The sequence below is a fragment of the Pelodiscus sinensis genome, chromosome 4 (assembly GCF_052426305.1).
Source record: "Pelodiscus sinensis isolate ZL-2025 chromosome 4, ASM5242630v1, whole genome shotgun sequence".
Taxonomy (NCBI): domain Eukaryota; kingdom Metazoa; phylum Chordata; order Testudines; family Trionychidae; genus Pelodiscus; species Pelodiscus sinensis.
In genome coordinates, this window is record NC_143055.1 from 116,641,909 (window position 1) to 116,660,753 (window position 18,845).

The following is an 18,845-nucleotide window of genomic DNA, read 5'->3' on the forward strand; positions in this document are numbered from 1 at the left end:
TGTTAAAATCATGCTACGTTTAAGAGAAAATATTTAAATGTCTTCTTTACTTATCTGTAGGGCTAAAATACTGCTGAATAAATGTTATATAAAACTGCCTATTGTTCACACTACTACAGAGCGGTTATGAATGCAGCAAGTAGTTGATGGATTGATACACACTTGATTTGAAAAGGCAGTCATGCATATATGATGTAGTCCCTGCAAAAATTACAATACTATCCTGGTGTGGTTTCCAAGTGGCCACAAGATGTCCTCATTTTTATACAAACACCCTGATGGATAAAAGTACAGCTAGTTGGCAGCCAATTGTGTCATACCACCCCAAGTATATACCTGTCAAAGCTGACCAAAATTGTCTGGCAAAGAATTAGACTACTTTTTTCAGAAAGAAATTCAATACAGTTCCTCAGTGCGGTTACTACGGGGCTGTGCTTTATATCTGAGTGCTTAATTTGAATACACCTGCAAATGCTTTCTGACTGAACTTTCAGAAAATCTGTTCCCTGACCCGTGAAAGGTCCTATGCCTTTGGTAATGTTCCAGCAGGAGAGATCTCAAGCCTGAAATTTTGCTGGGATCTGGCCAGTTGGGCTAATAAAATTTCATTTGCATTGTTGGGTTAGGGGTGCCCTAGAGTACACTGCTCCAATTCTATGCAAAATGAAATCTCATAATTTATGAGATCTAAAGGCAGTCAACAGCTTAATAGGCTGATAGGGCTGCTGAGAGATTAAGATGGATTTCATAAAAGATAGGACCCCTCAGGGGAGACAGAGTGGAGATAATCAGCTGAACACTGAAAAGAAGATTTTACCAGAAACACTTCACCTATACATCATACAAATGCAGCAAAATCAACTTAATTTGAACTCTGATGAGAAGAAATATTCTTTACCGAGAAGTTCCTAATTATTTTAAGTCACTGCAATGTGCCAGCAGTAATTCAGATTACAGTGAATGGTGAAAATAAAAGGTATTATGGTATGAAGATCCCCAAATAAAAGGAGTCCCAGTTTAGCAGGGAAGGCTTGGCTATATCTCTTGAGAACTGGTTACAACACAGTCAGCTGACTGGTAGCCTATCAACCTCTCTCAGCTCTATCTCCTTTATCCGAATAATCCCTTGGCCCAGATCTGTAGAAGAACTCTATGTAGCTTGAAAGCCTCTCTCTTTCACAAACAAAAGCTGGTCTAACAGGAGCTATTACCTCACCTATCTTGGCTCCCTAATATTGTTTACTTATTATAACCCAACTTTAGAGACTGGGCACCTTTTCAATACAGGGATCCCTATACATTTCTCTTCTTTGGTTCTGAATTATGTCCTGAAGATTTTAGAAAGAAAAAATATTAAAAAGTAACAGGATTCTGCAAATGTAAGGAAAATCAGTTTCTCCTGATGCTTATAATAGCACCTAGATTCTACAGTGTTGGGCACTGTATAAATATTAAATCATCATCCTTGAGAAGCATCCTTTTAAATTATGCTCCGAAAGAATTATATTTTACTTTATTGCTGCTAAATCATAGGATAACTTTTAAAAAGAAATATAGGACAAGAAATATGGTACAAACTTCTATTTTGCAGGTACTACACTCAGCTATTTTTCTTGCATATGAAATTAACAAGGGGTAGTACTGTATTCAGATGATCCATGAAAAGGCAACTGATGTGGAAAAAATGAAAGTTTTTTTTAGGGACAGAAGGATTGTGCTCGGCTGAAGGGAGAATAAGGTTTTGTGAGGCAAATTCCAATTTAAACTGACCACCTGACCTTTTAATTAAAACTGGAAATAAAGCTGCAGAGATGTGTCACTCCAATAAGAATGATTTTGCAACTGGGCGTTTAACAATGTGATAATCGTGTTAACACAACATAAATTTAACATTAATTTCCCCTCTCATTTAGACTATTATTACATCATTCTCTTGTATTTTACTTTTTTTTAACTGTTTGTATGTGGTTAACTTTAGACACACCTAGCAGAAAACTGTTACAGTCTGTGATTTAAAGCTAAGGGGATGGTTTCAGTGTGCCATGGTAAGACTCTGCGTAAATCCTGATGGTTATGGGATTTGTGCACAGGGCTCCTGAGCACTGTTAAAATACATCTCAGGGCTGGTCTACCCTGAAAACTTCCATTGACCATACCTGTGCCTCTCTCAGGAGTGTGAAATATCACACCCTGAGAGACATAGTCATGATGACCTAAACTCTGGTGGAGACAGTATTAGATCAACAGACAAAACGATTATTCCGTCGACTGAGCTACTGCCTCTCAGAGAAGAGGTAGATTAACTACAAGGACAGGTGAACTCCCTCCCATTGTTGTAATGAGGGTCTATACTAGAGTGTTGCAGCTGTAGCAATTAAGCATAGACTTCGCCATAGCCTAGTCTACACCAGAAAATTAAACATGTTTAACTAATGCCAGGTATTCAAGGGGGCATAAGTTCGAATTAAGATACTCAACTCAAGCTACATTAATTATGGATCTGGAGTCGACATATCTTGATTCAAACTTTAGTACCGTACCCATAGCGGGAGGTTGACAGGAGAAATACTCCTGTCGACCTCCCTTACTCCTGGCGTGTAGTAGGAGTACCATTGCCAATGGGGACACCCGTAGTATTTGATTTAGTGGGCCCTTACTAAACCCGCCGTATCAAATGCCAGAAGATCAATCTCTGGAGTGGCAATCCACTGCTAAGTACAGATGTGGCCTATGTTGCTTAGAGGTGTAATAAACTTCCACCCTGAGCAGCACTGTTAAACAAACCTCAGTCCCTGCATAGACAGGATTAGGTTGATGGAAAAATTCTAGCTGCTGTGGTTACTCCTCCCATTGACCTAAGAAGTACCTACTTTGACATGCAACTGCGGCACATCTGGTGCCACTGTACTGTGTTAAGTGTAGATGAAACCTCAGAAGCCTCACTGCCTTTAATGGGGTGTTAGCTTAGTAGCAGGTTCTGCTTACACCAGCCAATTGAATCGTGTTTCCAAAAAACTTTTGTATTTTCTAATTTTCTATTCGGCTGCAACTTTTTACTTACTGCTTTATAAGACCTCTGCTGTAAAAGCTGGCATAAAAAAGAAAAGCAAGTGGCTATCCTTAGACATGAACATGAAATGGCTGAATCATATAGCAGGCATCCTGGTAGCCAAGTGTGGAGTTTTAAACTCTTAAAACAAAATACAGTATATGCACTAATAAATAAATGCTACTTCTAGACAGAGCACTAGGACTTTGAGAAGGAGCTGAAAGTGGGACAGAAAAATACTACCCAAGGCTTTTATCAAAGCTTTGGCACTTTTAAATTTGACAGTCGTGAAATTGCAGGCTGTGCAGAATACTGTGAAACTGAGAAGCAACTGTTTAATAATAATAAAAAAACCCACCACCAAATCTCTATCAACATCTTGAGCAACCCCGGAGACTTCTCTCATACTGTTCTTTTATAACACGTTGCCTTGAAAAGTAGTTCCGTATTGTTAAAATATCAAACTCACTCTAACCTTCTCAGATTGAACACATACCCAATTGGAAGGTCCAGTCACAGTAATATACTCATGTCACAGTTCTATAATTATGCATATCCAAAACTTCACACTGGACTTTGATGAAAGCATAAAAGCTGTAGGAGCAGCATTAAATTGGAAAATCTTCAATTGTCTACATTTCTTACAAAAGTAGAACTTAAGAATCCCACAAACATCCAGAAGACGGAATAAGAGAGTTGAAATTTGACACACCAATTTGAGAACAGCATTTTCCCCTCATGATGTTATGAGAAAGGCTAACCACTTGAATACCTAAATCTAGAGTGTGCCATTATTTAGTAACTACCACCACAGTCCTCCAAACAGGGAGTGCATTATACACTATTTCAGGAGAAGCACAATTCCTCTAATGCTGGTCTTCATGCATGGGGAAGAGAAATTTGCTCCGTCCATCCATGAACTATGGCTTACTCATAGTTCAACTATATTTCATATGCAAATTATTAAAACAGGTATTGGCCTAAATTTGCAAATGTGAATGCATCAAGTTAAGCATAAAAAAATCTATATTTAGGCATCTAAATAAAAATGGTCTGATTTTTAGGGTGCTCATACCCCTTCCCTACTTAATTTTACACTGATTGTATTGATAGTACCTAAACAGATTTAGATGCCTAATTTAAGGCAACCAGGTTTTAAAATGCTGACTGGTGTATGTAACCCACCCCCACAAAATATATGAAATACTAGTTGTCCCATCAACCTGCAGGTGCTGTCGACTGAGTCCTCTGGACAGTGGTGATTGCAGTGACACTGCAGTGGCTTCTGGGGAGGAGCAGATGCTGTACTCTCACCATCTTCCTTTCTGTTCTCCATGTTCAACTTTCCAGAATTCCGCAAATACGCATGCTCTAGACCATTGGCTACAAAAGAAAGAAGACGACATAAGTTTCCAGATTAAGGGGTATATGTGCAAGACACTGAAAAAGTCTTCGTTTCCCCCCTCTTCTTTAAAGAATTCTAGACAGTTTTTTGTTTGTACTGGAGATCAAAGTGCAGTTTTAAGCTGAAAGGTGACTCTAAAATGGTGGGGATTTATGTTTATTGTGCCTCAATGATTCCATATAACATTTACTTATTTTATACATTCTAAACAACCGTCCATACAACCTCAAGCAGGAGCTGAGAATCAAACGGTTTCCCCCCTTTTGATGCATCATTAGTTACCAGTACCAGATTCTGCAAACTGAATTCAATCCTTGGTTACACTTTTACAATTTCCCTGTCACCATACTTTGTGCTTACTTGTACTACCTTTTCAGCAATAGTTTATTGACGATGAATTGATGAAATAGAATCAAATTTCCTTTCTGATAACTACGCTGCCTCTTCAATAAAAATAGTTAAAAACTCATCTTATTTTGTCATAGCAGCAAATAGTTTTGAATATACACAGTATGCCGTAGTCTAAGGGTGTGTCTAGACTACAGGGTTTTGTCGACAAAAGTCCACTTTTGTCGACAAAACTAAACCTGCGTCTACACTACCGCTGAGTTCTGTCGACATAACGTCGACAGAACTCAACAGTTTTGTCGACGCTGGTAAACCTCGTTTTACAAGGAATAACGCCTTTTGTCGACAGAGTTCTGTCGACAGAAGGCGTTATTGCATCTAAACTGTCCTTTGCAGCTACACTGCCATGTCGACAAAGCAAGCTGCTTTGTCGACAGAACTGAATGTAGTCTAGACGCTCTTTGTCGACAGAAGCTTTGTCAACAGTATCTGTCGACAAAACTTCTGTCGACAAAAGCCTGTAGTCTAGACGTACCCTAAGAAAGAAAGCGACAGTTTTTATATAGAAACTAGAGTAGGAATGTACTTGAGATGAATGATTCCAAGCCATCAGATGGTTATTAGTCCCTTCTCAGACAAGCAAGTATGAGGTAATTCACGGCTCTATCTTTTTGGAGGATTGGTTCAAAGGATTTTCTCTTTTCCAATACTACTCATGCAACACTTAAAAACAGCACCATACTTAGAAGTTCAGCCTCAGGGACAAAAACAACTAGCTCAGAATAAAAACCATGATTGGAAGTATCTTACTCTTAATTTTCTCCTCTCAATTCTCTCAACCTATAGGGCTGAGACAGCCTCTGGAAAAATCCCAACAGTCTTTTATTTCAAGTTTTAAAAGCCATTTGCGTTTCCATGCTTTTGAATCCTGATCTGCTTCTCCAGATACAGCCACTTTTTTCTCATGCATCAAGTAGGTCTGCAGGGACTGAGCATAGTTTTCTTTGCAGTGACAACTCCTTACCACTCCGTAGTGGTGATGCAACCGAGAACAGGACAGGGAGAGTAGTTTTCCTCCTCTGCTCTCTGGTCAGTCTGAATCCGCTGGGCAGAAAAAAACTAGAGAGGACTCAGAGGAGGCTGTGGCAGAAAGCAGCTGCCTCAGCACTTTAATGGTGAGGAGGTGATAGAGGCAGAAAGTGATGGCAGAGGTTGAAGAGGTAAAAGGCTAAAGGGATGGGACTATGGGCTTTGTCCTCAGTCTTTTCACCTTTAGCTCCAGTCTCCTCATGGAACTCACAGCTTACTCTCAGGTTTCAGACTGGGTCAATTTCTCTGAACCTGGATTAACTGTGCACACAGAGCTTATCTTTTTCAGCTCAATAAAACCTGTCCTTATAACACCTCAAATAGCTGTACAAGATTTAGTCTTCACCTAATTAATTAATAGGTGATATAAGTCCACACTGTCTCCAGCAGTATGGAAAAAAGGAGTCTGAGCTCATCAGCTTTGAGAAAAGTATGATCCGATGGTGGAATTACCCGAGAACCACTGCTCCAGAGAGAAAGATTTTAGAGTTGAGGAGATAAACCCCCCCACACCACCCCAATCTAATTTCACCTCTGCAGACTATTACAGAAAATATCAAACTATCCCCATCATGAAAAGCATTTGAATACTACCACCAATTTTATGCATATGAAATATAAACAAAAGCCCACAGAATGTACATTTTAAAGCACATGGAATGTACATTAATGGCCTGGCATTAGCAGGTGCTCAACACCCCCACATCCCTGTTAAGCCCACGAGAGCTCTAAATTATTACTGATGAAATGGCACTGATGAAAGTCAAACCAAAAATTTGTTACGAAGCATCCATAACATAAAACATTTGCACTGGGTGCACAACACCTCTGACTTCCCCTGAGCCTGTAGCTGCTTTTTAATTTTTTTTAGCAAAATCAGAAATTACAACTAAAGGAATTCACTGCATCTGATGTATTCTCTAGTTTCCCACATCTATGATTAATATTAACTATTTAATAAACTTTATTTGCATTATGATCTGCTTCTATTCATCTAAAATAATTACATTTGTACTAATATTTTTAATGTAGCCTATGTGTAACAAAATAACACCAATAAATGTTCCTTTTGTGGGTTACTGGAACACAGATTTTTAAATGAAATCCTCTTTCAACAAGCAGTCACAAAGCATATTACATTGTTATTTGTGGATGAGGAATGAACTTTTAAAATGTTCCAGTCAAATGTATTCAGACATCTGTCTCATGGGGCATCAAAGGTAAATATTAATAGTAATACTAACGGAAAACACTAGGCACTGATTTAATCATTGTTGACATTTTCTGGATATATCTACCAGCCAGCCAGGGCTTTTCTATGGCAAAAATTATGAAACTGTAATGTTATAAATCTAACAAATAATGGGTCTGGAACAGTTAAACCTCATACAATATCTCTGAAGGTATCAAATTTAGATAAATAAATGTCTTCTTCACTATAAATGCATCCTGATGTCATTCCTTTTCTCACAAATATCTGAAGACCATCCACAGGCAAGAGACTGATGTGCAGATAGCAACGAAGTGTGACAATCAATTTTAATCCAGGAACAGCTACTGTATAATTCACAGTGAATCCAGCAACCATGTGCAACCTAATGAATTAAGTTAAGGCTCAAGAAATATAACACAAAACTTTTAATATTTTTCAATATGACACTTGCTTATTCACTTACTGAATTATTTTTCAACTTCATTGTTATAAAATGTCTATTTTTATTAAAAAATGAAAAATTACATAATACCCTAATGCACAAACTGCAGAAAAATTACATCTGAACAGACCAAAATTACAGCACTGAAATGATTGTTTTATGGGAAAGGGAAACTGTTAATGGCTATTACAGTCAATCATCAGACAAAAGAATTATACTGATTTTTTTTTGGCAAACAATCAGCAATGACAATGCCGCACTTAAAGGAAGTCATAATAAATTATGCCTCAATACAGCCTGATATATACTACATAAAAAAGGAGGTAAGAGTAAAATCACTGTATTGCTGATGAGATTTTATTGGTGATGAAGAAATACTGAAGAAAAATAGAATGATGAACGAGCTTCCGTTATCCAATACTCACTGTTGCCAGAAAGTATAAAAGGTCATGTTAAGTACAACATATCTTTATTAAAAAAATGAGTAAATTAAATTTGGTAGGAAGAAAAATAAGCCTCCCCTTTTATAATATTATGCAGCATTACAAAGACCAAACTTAAGGTTGTGATTTTACTTGTAAATTAATTTAATGTGGTATGTATGTGATGGAATATTAATACATTGGAATGTCAATGGAAATGTAATATGTTTGGATTTTAGGGATGTTAGCAAAAATTTAGTTTTGTAAACTTATAACTGCTGAATTTTTCAGTGGTTACAAGTTTACACACCCAGGGTTAGGCAGGAGCCAGTGCTTGCAGGGGAAAGCACCAACTCCCGCCTGTCCCCTCCTTACAGCCTTGTTGCCTCTGATACAGAGGCAGCAGCATGGGGGGAGAAGGGACAGGTGGCTCCGGGGGAGTCAGCGTGCGCCAGAAGCTGGTTTGAAAGCTGCTTCCCACATGTACTGGCTCCCGCAGAGCTGCAGCCCCTCACCACACACACACATCTTGCTGCCTCTGATACAGCGGGAGAATGTACATGAGGGAAGCCTAACCAGAACTGTCTGTCTGCTCTCCTCATCTATTTGTTCCTGATGGAGTTCAGGTTCCTCTACCCTCCCCCCTCCCCAGGACTGGATCAATTCAGGATAACACATCTACAGGTACCAAGGTCCCCAATAATGCCGGTCACGAGGTTGCATAATTTTTGAATCAGCCCCACAGCAAAGGATACTATTGGTCCCCAGAATGGGACATTTTCTTACAAAAATGGGAAGGAACACAAAAGACTCTGAATTCATTAATTGGGCAAACCTCCTGCCTTGGCAAAGGTACGATGCTCTCTCACTGATGTAAGAGTCACCCAAGGAGGAAAAGGTTGAATCCAATTCCATGGGTGGTGCCACTGTTACCATGAATCTTGTGATGTTATGGCTGGTGAAAGGGACTGGAAAGTAACTATTTCACATATTCTCTGGACTGGGGCTGTTATGATCTCTCTTATGAGGACTGGATGCGAGAGGATGGCAGACTCCAGATTTGGGAGGATGATCTCATCTGCAATTTCTCCCTAACTAGCCATGATGAGGTGTGGAGGTTATGGCCTTTCATATCAGCAGAGATGACTCAGAGTTATCTATCTTGAAGATTCCTTATTGCAGTGTGCCAATACCACTGAGGTAGGAGTGGTATTTCTTTTGTTGGCACCATGTATGGTCTTCACTTGTACAGATGATGCTGGTCTTCAAGAGTTTTTTCTTTTCAGAGGTGGGAGATTGGTACTGTGCCCCGTGTCTGTTCCAGGGTCCAGAGTCTCACCTGTCTTTGATGGTATCAGGGAAGAGATCTTCTTGGAAGAAGACTAGGAAGAGGATTTTGCTCACCTCTTTTGAAAGTGTTTTCTACCCTCTTGACATTCCTGCATGAAGGACTCTTCTGCTTTACTTGTATCATTCCCATAACTGAAAGTCACCATGCTCAGAAGCACACTTCTCACTGCCTCTTCATTGTACAGGAATGTCTGCATAAGTTAGAACGGGGCATGATTCATAAGAAAACTTTGGAGCCTACAATCATGGTCCTGGTCAGTTCTGCTAGTGAAGGATCAACAAATGGTACAGATGTAATTTTCCCTGAGGCAATAGAAATTCTTCAAGAAGTTGTTGCAACCAGGAAGGCCAAGGTAGAGGCTAGAGCAGTAGCTCCCAACCTTTTCAAGCATCTGGACACCTTTTCAATCTATTGACATTTTACGGACCCCCTCAAACAACCTAGCCGTGCCTGCATGTCCCTCAGCCTGCGCAGGAAGCAGTATGGGCTGAGGGACTTGCTGGTTGCTGGCACGGAGCCTCTCAGCTCAGCAGTGGTTCACAACCGGTGGTCCACGACGGTACTGTCTGGGAGCCGAGAGGCTCCGTGCCAGCAGCCAGTATGTCCCTCGGCCTGCGCTGATTTCCGAGCTGCAGGAAGTAACGTGGGTCAAAGGAAGTGCTGGCTGCGAGAGGCTATGTACATTTATTTTAATTTCTATTTTAAACTTTCTGCGGCCCCCTGCAGTACCGCGCAGACCACCAGGGGTCCGCAGACCACAGGTTGGAAACCATTTGAGTTGAGCATTCTTGAGTCCCAAGGCCTTGGCATTAGGTTTAGGGACAGACCTTCACGCCCCAAACTTATCCTGACTAGCTAATTCTAAGAAACTATCTAAAAAGTAGCAAAAAAGGAAACAATTACAGGAGACAGACTGAAGGTATGGATTGTTGCAGGCATGGAAAGGTTCGGTCTCAAATCCCGGGCACAAGAAAGGAAATGGAGATGTAGTTGGCCTGCACTGGTTCTTATGCCCTCAGTGTGGAGCAAAAGGACAAGGGCACAGTTACAGACTTATGGACAATGATCTCAGTAGCATGGAGTGCATGTGCACCCACAGTGGAATACACCTAGAGACCATCACTTGAAGAAGAAGCTGTAGTTATTTCTATTTTTAAGTTCCAACTCCTGAAGCCTTTTCCAGTGTTGGCTGGGTCATATAGCAAATTCTGAATGCCGCTATCTCCAGATTAAATAAATATCACTGCAAGCAGAGTCCTGAAAACCGTTCCGAACACCAGCAAGCAAAGAAAATATAGACAAGAAACAAGGCAACCTGATGCTCTTGCTACTAAACTATGCTTTGATATCTGATCTTAAGGAAACATCAAAGATTGCAACAAGCACATCACAGCATTTTGCTGATTATCATTTCAGACAATGATATACCAATTGGCAAAGGTGTTAAGACAATGACATTTGAGAGTAAAAGCAATATGGGACCTGGAATCTCTACTCTTATTACATACATCAATATAGCTCCTCTTTTTTGTTCCAATAAAAAAAAGGAATCCAGGGCCATCTAATTTTCACGAGAAAATACTAACTATAAAATCAAAACATCAACTGAATTTCTTCCCCAAAAGCAGAGACTATACCTGCATATTAAAATATAATTATGACATGCGACAAGCTTACAAAACACTGCGCTGACATTGTTAAGTGCCACTACCCTTTCAACTAATTTTGTTTTAGCTGTTCATTACTAGAACAAAAACCACTTGTTATAGGTTCAGATTACACTGCAGAGTAACGAGGCCTTTTAGAACCAGATTTGTATTCAGTACATTTCTTTTTCAGGTCCATGACATGAGTTGTTTCATCTGACCTCTCAGAAGGACATATTTTCCAATGAATCCCAAGACAGCTGCTAAATTCATGCTTGCAGAATTTAAAAACATATTGCATTAGTTTACACAAATTGTGTCCTCTGTAAGCAAGTGATTGATTATAATACACACTTGACAGTCCATATTTACAGGACATTTCTGAAATTTGGCTCTGAATGATTCATACTAAACCTTTCCACAAACCCCTACTGATCTCCATTTTCACTTCCACTTCCTTTGGTGACCGAAGCTATAGCTACACGACAGAGCTTATAGGGATGCAGCTGCACTGATCCAGCTGTGTACAGACAAATTTAAGCTCATGGAAGAGAGTTCTCCTGTCAACTTAGTTACTGCAGACCGACTGAGTGATGGCAGTTATGCCAGCAGGAGACGCTCTTCTGCTGTCCACACTGATACTTAGGTTGATTTAACTTATGTTGCACTAGGGGTGGAGTAAAGTGACTTACTCACATCACTGAGTGACATAACTTATAGTGACTTAAACTGTAATGTGTATTGTACACAGCATGAGGTTGGTGGGTGGATGGGTTCATCTCTCCAGAGAATATCATTACAATGTGTTGAGTAATTTGATGGGCAAGTGACATCCAACATCCAAAAATCTCATGAACTTTTGTGATGTGCTGAATATTTTACTGAATTAGCTGCTCAACCATTAGCAAGAATTTTAATTTTTCTGAGGCAAATGCCAACCTGCCAAGTCACCAGGCTGACTAGCAAGTCAGTGTTTTAAATAACTGAAAGCTAGCAGCATAAAGTCTTGTACTATTTAGCTGCCAAAATAAGGAGTGAATTGAACTGACTCCAGCTCCCGTTGGGCTTAACCACACACATGCTGAACAAGGGATGCTGCTTTTTGACAAACAATAAAAGGTTCATTCTCTTACCTCCTACTATAACCACTCTCTGGACTGCATGTGTGGAAAGAGCAAGCAAGGAAAATAATCTTTAAGTAGTCAGTGAGTGCTGAGGTAAAAACCTATCTCTGGTTGAAAAGGTGGATGAATTCAAGAGCATGTGCCACTAACTTACTCCATTTGACAGGAAGCAACTACACATCATGTTTCAACTCTAGGGAAAGCTGCTCTATTACACACTGAAATTAATTGCATACACGAAACAACTATAAACAATTTTGACCACAGACAGCAGGGGTATAATTTGCTAGAAGTGTTGGAGAAGCCTGAAAGCATTTCTGTGTTTGAAAACCTTAGTGCATCTGTGCAGTTCGGCTGTGCTAGAGTGGAAGTACATTCAGCCCTGCATCTTTTGACAGTAACCTCACAGAATCAACTGGCTCTTTTGGCAGACTGCCATGGTTTGGGTTCTGGCTTTATTCAGTGGAAGATGCTATATCAACTGTCTGCTTCTCAGATTTTATTTTAAAATAACCCAGGCAAGTCTTTTGAGGTATATAGCACAGCAGCATTTTAACCCCTTAATATTAAGAAAAAGAAAGAAAGTTACGCAGGGATTCATAACTTCTAACCAAAAATCAGTCAACATTTAATCAAGCATGAAACTATTATGAAGGACATGATTAACGGTCAGGAAGCATGCCTTATAACAGATGTTTCAATTATGCCTCATTCTGTTTGATAAGACAGCCAACTAATTGTCAAAGATGATAATTTAGATTTAAAATTTCAGTGTTAATTTTCTATAGAATGGTTTTATTAATTCTTACATATTCCATGGTAATAACTGGAGTCCTAATTACTTAATTAGATATTCTGCTCCCAAATCACAGGGAGAAGCAAGAGGGACCGCCATCCCAAACCAAACAGACATAGTAAGGTACATCAAACATCAAAGTTAACACAAAAATAATACACATTGTATTATATTTCACTAATAAATGAAGGGACCAATCTTGTTTACAGTGAAATTAATGAAAGTTTTGCAACAGACTACAATGGAAGAATATCATGCCTTTTCTCTATTGATTTGCCTCTATTATATTTATAACCAGCAGGTGAGAACCAACGTTAACCGGGCAGTAATTTTGTGTCAATTACACTTACAGGCACTTATGTCCGATCCACAGTTACAAACGGGCTTTGCTCCTCGTCTCCCTGGTCTGCTGGTCTCCAGCAGACCAGGGAGACGGGGAGCAAAGCCTCTGAGGACGCCGGCAGCAGGACAGCCGCAGCGCGTCTGGGCTGTCCCTCTGCTCGCATGCTCCGCAGCTTTGCTCCGCATCTCCCTGGTCCGCTGGAGATTTTAGGTCCTCAGAGGCTTTGCTCCCCGTCTCCCTGGTCTGCTGGTCTCCAGCAGACCAGGGAGACGCAGAGCAAAGCCGCGGAGGACCCGGGCAGCGGGACCGCGGTGCGTCCCAGTCCGCCGCCCGCGTCTCCCTGGTCTGCTGGGCAGAGGGGGCGCAGCTAGTACACCCCCCCCCCCAGCAGACCAGGCTTTTCTCCAGACGCCTGTGGTAGAGCAGCTGGGGTGCTGCCGGTTGGTCCTGCGCCGCTCTGGGTGCTACTGGACCAACCCGGCAGCACCCCAACTGCTCTGCCCCAGGCGTCCTGATTCAGCCGCTGCTGGTAAGTTTCAGAGTTGCTCTGCCCCGGGCTTCCTGGAATCAGCCGCTGATCAGTTTCAGCAGTAGCTGACTTGGGGACGCCTTGGGTTTTTAAGTTGAATCTGTATGTAAGTCGGAACTGGTGTTCAGATTCAGCCTGTTGAAACTAATCAGCGGCTGATTCCAGGAAGCCCGGGGCAGAGCAACTCTGCCTCGGGCTTCCTGTAGTCAGCCGCTGGTCAGTTTCAGCAGCGGCTGAATCTGGACGCCAGTTCCGACTTACATACAGATTCAACTTAAGAACAAACCTACAGTCCCTATCTTGTACGTAACCCGGGGACTGCCTGTATAAGAAAGTCCAAAAAATTAAATATATTTAATAGAATGTTTTATTAATATGCTTGCAAACAGAAAGTAAAAGAAGAGTTTTAAATTTTCAGGATTTCAACTTCGAACATTATTCATTTTGTTGACTAATGAATAGTAAATTTGAATCAGAAACTTGTAACGCTTCCATTACTCTTTTCATAAACATTTGTAACAGTAAAAATTTTCTTTGCACTAAAATGACAATTGAATAAGGTGACCATTTAAATTTTGTTAGCAAATATTTTTATGCATTGTAATTATAATAGTCATAACTTTTTTCTGATGAAAACAGAATAATTTAAAGTTTTCAGCCAGCACATTCCGGTGTAAAAAGTAATTTAAGTTCAATTAAGTGGCAGAATTGTTTATGCAAAATTTAGCATCTGTACGCAATCATGAAGTATGACTTTATTTTGCACAAACAAATTCAAACAAACTCTTCAAAATATATAATATAACTTTATTTCACACAATGCTGCCTTTAACCATTTGAATTTAGAAGGAAGTTGTAAAATTTCATATAGCAAGAAATTGCTTTGAATTTAAGTTCTGATGAAAATATTCTTTGAAAGTCATGAGGACAGAATGCACATAGTGTCTATATACAATTGGAATTAATTCTTCCAACGTTCAGAATAATTTCAATGGGAACACTGATAGAATAAGAGTGAGGTTTGTTTGTGCTTTTGGTAATCTTTTCCTGTAATGCTGGTTCCTTTAAATATGAAAAGGTAAACACAATGGTTCCCTCATATTTTGAATGCAGTTGGACACTTCTACCTCAAAGTTTCAGAGTAATGCAAAATGGAGAAAGCTATGGACAAGAGTATTTGGACTTCCTTTCAACCAGAACCAGCATGAATCCAAGTACAGGCAGTCCCCAAGTTACGCGGATCTGACTTATGTCAGATCCGCAGTTATGAACGGGGATTTTCTCGCCCCGGAGGACTGGAGCGGCGGGACGCCGGGTCCCGCCGCCCGCCTCTTCCGGGGCAAGAAAAGCTGCTCCCCGTCTCCCTGGTCTGCTGGGGGAGCCAGCAGACCAGGGAGACGGGGAGCAAAGCGGAGGAGGACCTGGGGCCGGACCCGCGGCCGCTTCCAGATCAGCTGGAAGCGCCGCGGGTCCGGCCCCGGGTCCTCTGCCACTTTGCTCAGCGTCTCCCTGGCCCGGGGTCCTCCACGGCTTTGCTCAGCGTCTCCCTGGTCTGCAAGCTGATCTGGAAGCGGCCGCGGGTCCGGCCCCGGGTCCTCCGCCGCTTTGCTCCGCATCTCCCATATCTGCTGGGGGGGACGCAGCTAGTGCCCCCCCCCCCAGCAGACCAGGGAGACGTGGAGCAAAGCCCGGGGCCTGTGGTAGAGCAGGTGGGGCGCTGCCGCTTGGTCCCGCAGCACCGCTCCTTGGCGCTACTGGACCAACCCAGCAGCACCCGAGCTGCTCTGCCCCAGGCTTCCTCAAGTCAGCCGCTGCTGAAACTGACCAGCGCTGACTACAGCAAGCCCGAGGCAGAGTTGCTCTGCCCCGGGCTTCCTGGAATCAGCTGCTGATCAGTTTCAGCAGCAGCTGACTTGGGGACGCCTGGGGTTCTTAAGTTGAATCTGTATGTAAGTCAGAACTGGTGTCCAGATTCAGCCGCTGTTGAAACTGATCAGTTTCAGCAGCGGCTGAATCTGGATGCCAGTTCCGACTTACATACAGATTCAACTTAAGAACTAACCTACAGTCCCTATCTTGTACGTAACCCGGGGACTGCCTGTATAGTAATTCAAGTCTACAAATCTTGACAGATGCCTCCTTGATTTTATGCAAGAGAAAATTCTAGGCGTGTGCAGCATAAGCCAGGTCTGAATGTTATATGTTCACATTGAGTCCCACATGTAGGTCTATTTACATGAGCAGATCTCCCATTTATATAAATTCTGACTCCAATTTCATTAAAAAAATTAAGAGCATGGTCTTTTCCACTTTGGTTATAATAAATTTCTACTCAGAGTCATATTATAAATGCTATGAAATAACATGTGTTATGAGTGTCCTATTGCACCTCTTGCCTATTTAAACATCTTGGAAGAGGGCACAATATCAGAATCGAAGTGTGAATAGCACACACAGATCAGCCTCATTATTTCATTGATTAAAGCACTTAAATCAAAAGTCAGGAGATTTACGTTCAGCTCCTCTATGCCACTGACTCACTGGGGAATGAACAGCATTCTGTCCCTCAGTTTCCATATCTGGAACATGGAATAAATAAGTCATACTTAATCTTTGTAAGACACTTTGAGGTTTATGGTTAAGTTTATAAGTTTTGAGCAATAGTTTCGTATAACTGTTACTACTATTTTTAAAATATCATAAATGAAAGATATAAGACTAGTCTATTTCCAGCCATATAAAAACAGACAGATTAAAGGGACACTAAATAAAATTGCTAAATTATCTAAAGTTAAAATAATTTATGGTGTTATAATGAAAATGGTTATGTAACTTTTAATATTTATTTTTCCAAACATACCCCATTCTCCTCACGCACATTATCCCTCTCTCTATATATTTAAAAATTTCCGGCGGGACAAGAGAATGATGTCATCTGCATCCATAGGAGCCAAGCCCCTCCCATGCCCAGCTTGGCCCTCCCCAGGGGACACGTGCAGAGCCGGGGCTTTGGCCCTAGTCCTGGCCCAGCCCAGACCTCCCCTCCCCAGTGGCTGGGGGAAAGAGCTGGAGCAGCCACGTCCTCAGCCCGGCCACGTCCTCAGCCCGGCCTTCCCTGGCGGCCAGCTGGGGGTGAGGGGGGATGGGGAGAGACACGGGGCTGCCTACCACTAGAGAGAGGGGGTGTTGGCTAGCATAGCAAGTAGGGGGCGTAGCCTCCCAGAAATAATAATGTTCCTTTAAAAATGAAAACCATTGTTATTTTCACCTGCCACTATGGCTAAATATAACAATTCCAAACACTATAGTGCATCAATAAGATATACACCATCATAGCACTGCAACACCTAATAATTATCCTTTCATATTAGAAAGGCTTTTAAATTTACAGATATAGAGATATCTTCTAAAAGTCTCTTACCTGGACTCTCTTGTACCAGAATGTGAAAGGCGTAACTTTATATCATTTTTACAATATTCTCTCTTTAAATTTTCTCAGCCCCTCCTTTTTTAAAAAGCACCAGTGGAAGTGTGGCTGTATGCTTGTTACTAAATAGTTGTGAATTCCTAGTAGTCTGACATACATCATAAAATAATACACTAAAATTCAAAATGGAGGTAATTTGAACTCTTAAATACTTCACTACAGATCTAACACATTTGGATTCTGAAAATAAAGTCTTACTTTTAAAATATTTTAGATCATATCGATATAATCATCTTTGGGCAAGTTCACAGAGGAACTACAGAGAAAGTTGTAAGAATACATGTATAATAAGTACCAGTCTATCCTTCCCAAGGGATAGCTCTGCATCTATACACCACTTAAACTAAGCTGCATTCTCTGGTCATGCGTTTCTATGTTTGATCTTTTGCCAAAAACCACTGAACTTTCTTCCTTTTTCAAAAAACAGCCAAATTCTGAAAACTTCTTCAGATTTCAGCTTGAAACATTCTTTTTTTTTTAAAGAGCTTTGTAAGAGAAAAAGCTGACCCTTTTACTTACATTCAGTTTCCATAGGTTTGTTATATCAATGCCAGACTCCCCCCTGGATAAGAGTCATGTGAGGAGGCACAGAGCTGCTAGTGGGTTCCACTAACAAAACATAGCACCCTATGCTGAGCTAATCCTGCACCTGCGATGTGTTATTCAGCAGGTAAGAAATGTAGTTCAGATGGTGGTTGCCTAATACAGCTCAGCTGTTTTTCCTCAGTACTCTCTTTGATTGTAAGTTAGCAAGCAATATTATTCCAGCCAGGCACAAAGCTATATTCAGAATACACAGCAAATGATCGTAGAAAGGTGAAAGAAAAAGAAAATCCTAGATTTTTTTTTAAAAGGTTTCTGACCAATACAGGTTTTTTAAAAGGTTTCTGACCAAAAGGTTTCGTTACCATTTCCAGATGGTTAAAAGCTGCCTCTGATTTCTATGTGATAAGCTGTACTGTAGTCCCGCTGTAACTCTTTGCTATGCCTCTTTTCACACTGATAAACTACGTGTGATATATAACATAATTCTCTGTTCTATATCTCACAGTGTTTAACTCCATAGATTTTTCAGTAACAAGAGCTATTGCAAGGGATCAAGCTTTCTTCCGCTTCCCTTTTATTTACTTTTTGGGTAATATTAAAAATGCAAGTTAAAAACTAAAGCAAGTTAAAAACGAAAAGACTAACAGATTTATGTAGGTATAAGCTTTTGTGTGAATGTATCTGACAAAGTCAGTCTCGGCGCACAAAAAGTTATGCCCAAATACATCTGGTCCTCTTTAAGGTGTCAAGTACTCCTCATGGTTTGTATCTGCAGAAAACAAACATGGCTATCCCTCTGATAACTTATGCCTGGAAATGGATTTACACTAAAAGATCATTTATACACTTCATCTTTTAAATCCAATAAATAGCCTGTATCACTGCAAATGAGTCTATAACTGTATGACTGTTTCAAGTAAGCAACATTTTTCTTGATGCTGTTCATCTGAGAACTTCTGACATTTCACCCAGAACAACCCCTTACACAGCACTTTGTGCTTAACTGTTATACTTCACAAAATGACAATTTGATATCGGCTCCTCTTATCTAATCT

The 18,845-nt window shown here is 40.7% G+C and overlaps 1 protein-coding gene across 8 annotated transcripts in view; it reads right to left on the bottom strand.

Moving 5' to 3' along the window:
• Nucleotides 1–18,845, bottom strand: part of BMPR1B (bone morphogenetic protein receptor type 1B) — a 362,086-nt gene that overhangs the window by 37,548 nt on the left and 305,693 nt on the right. For all 8 annotated transcript variants that reach the window (XR_012904029.2, XM_075929627.2, XM_075929626.2 and 5 more), the window contains one exon: nucleotides 4,273–4,432. Coding sequence is in view for 7 of the 8 variants with exons in the window: in XM_075929627.2 (XP_075785742.1) it covers nucleotides 4,273–4,432 (160 nt within the window). In the remaining variant the exon portion in view is untranslated. The remainder of the gene's footprint in view (nucleotides 1–4,272; nucleotides 4,433–18,845) is intronic.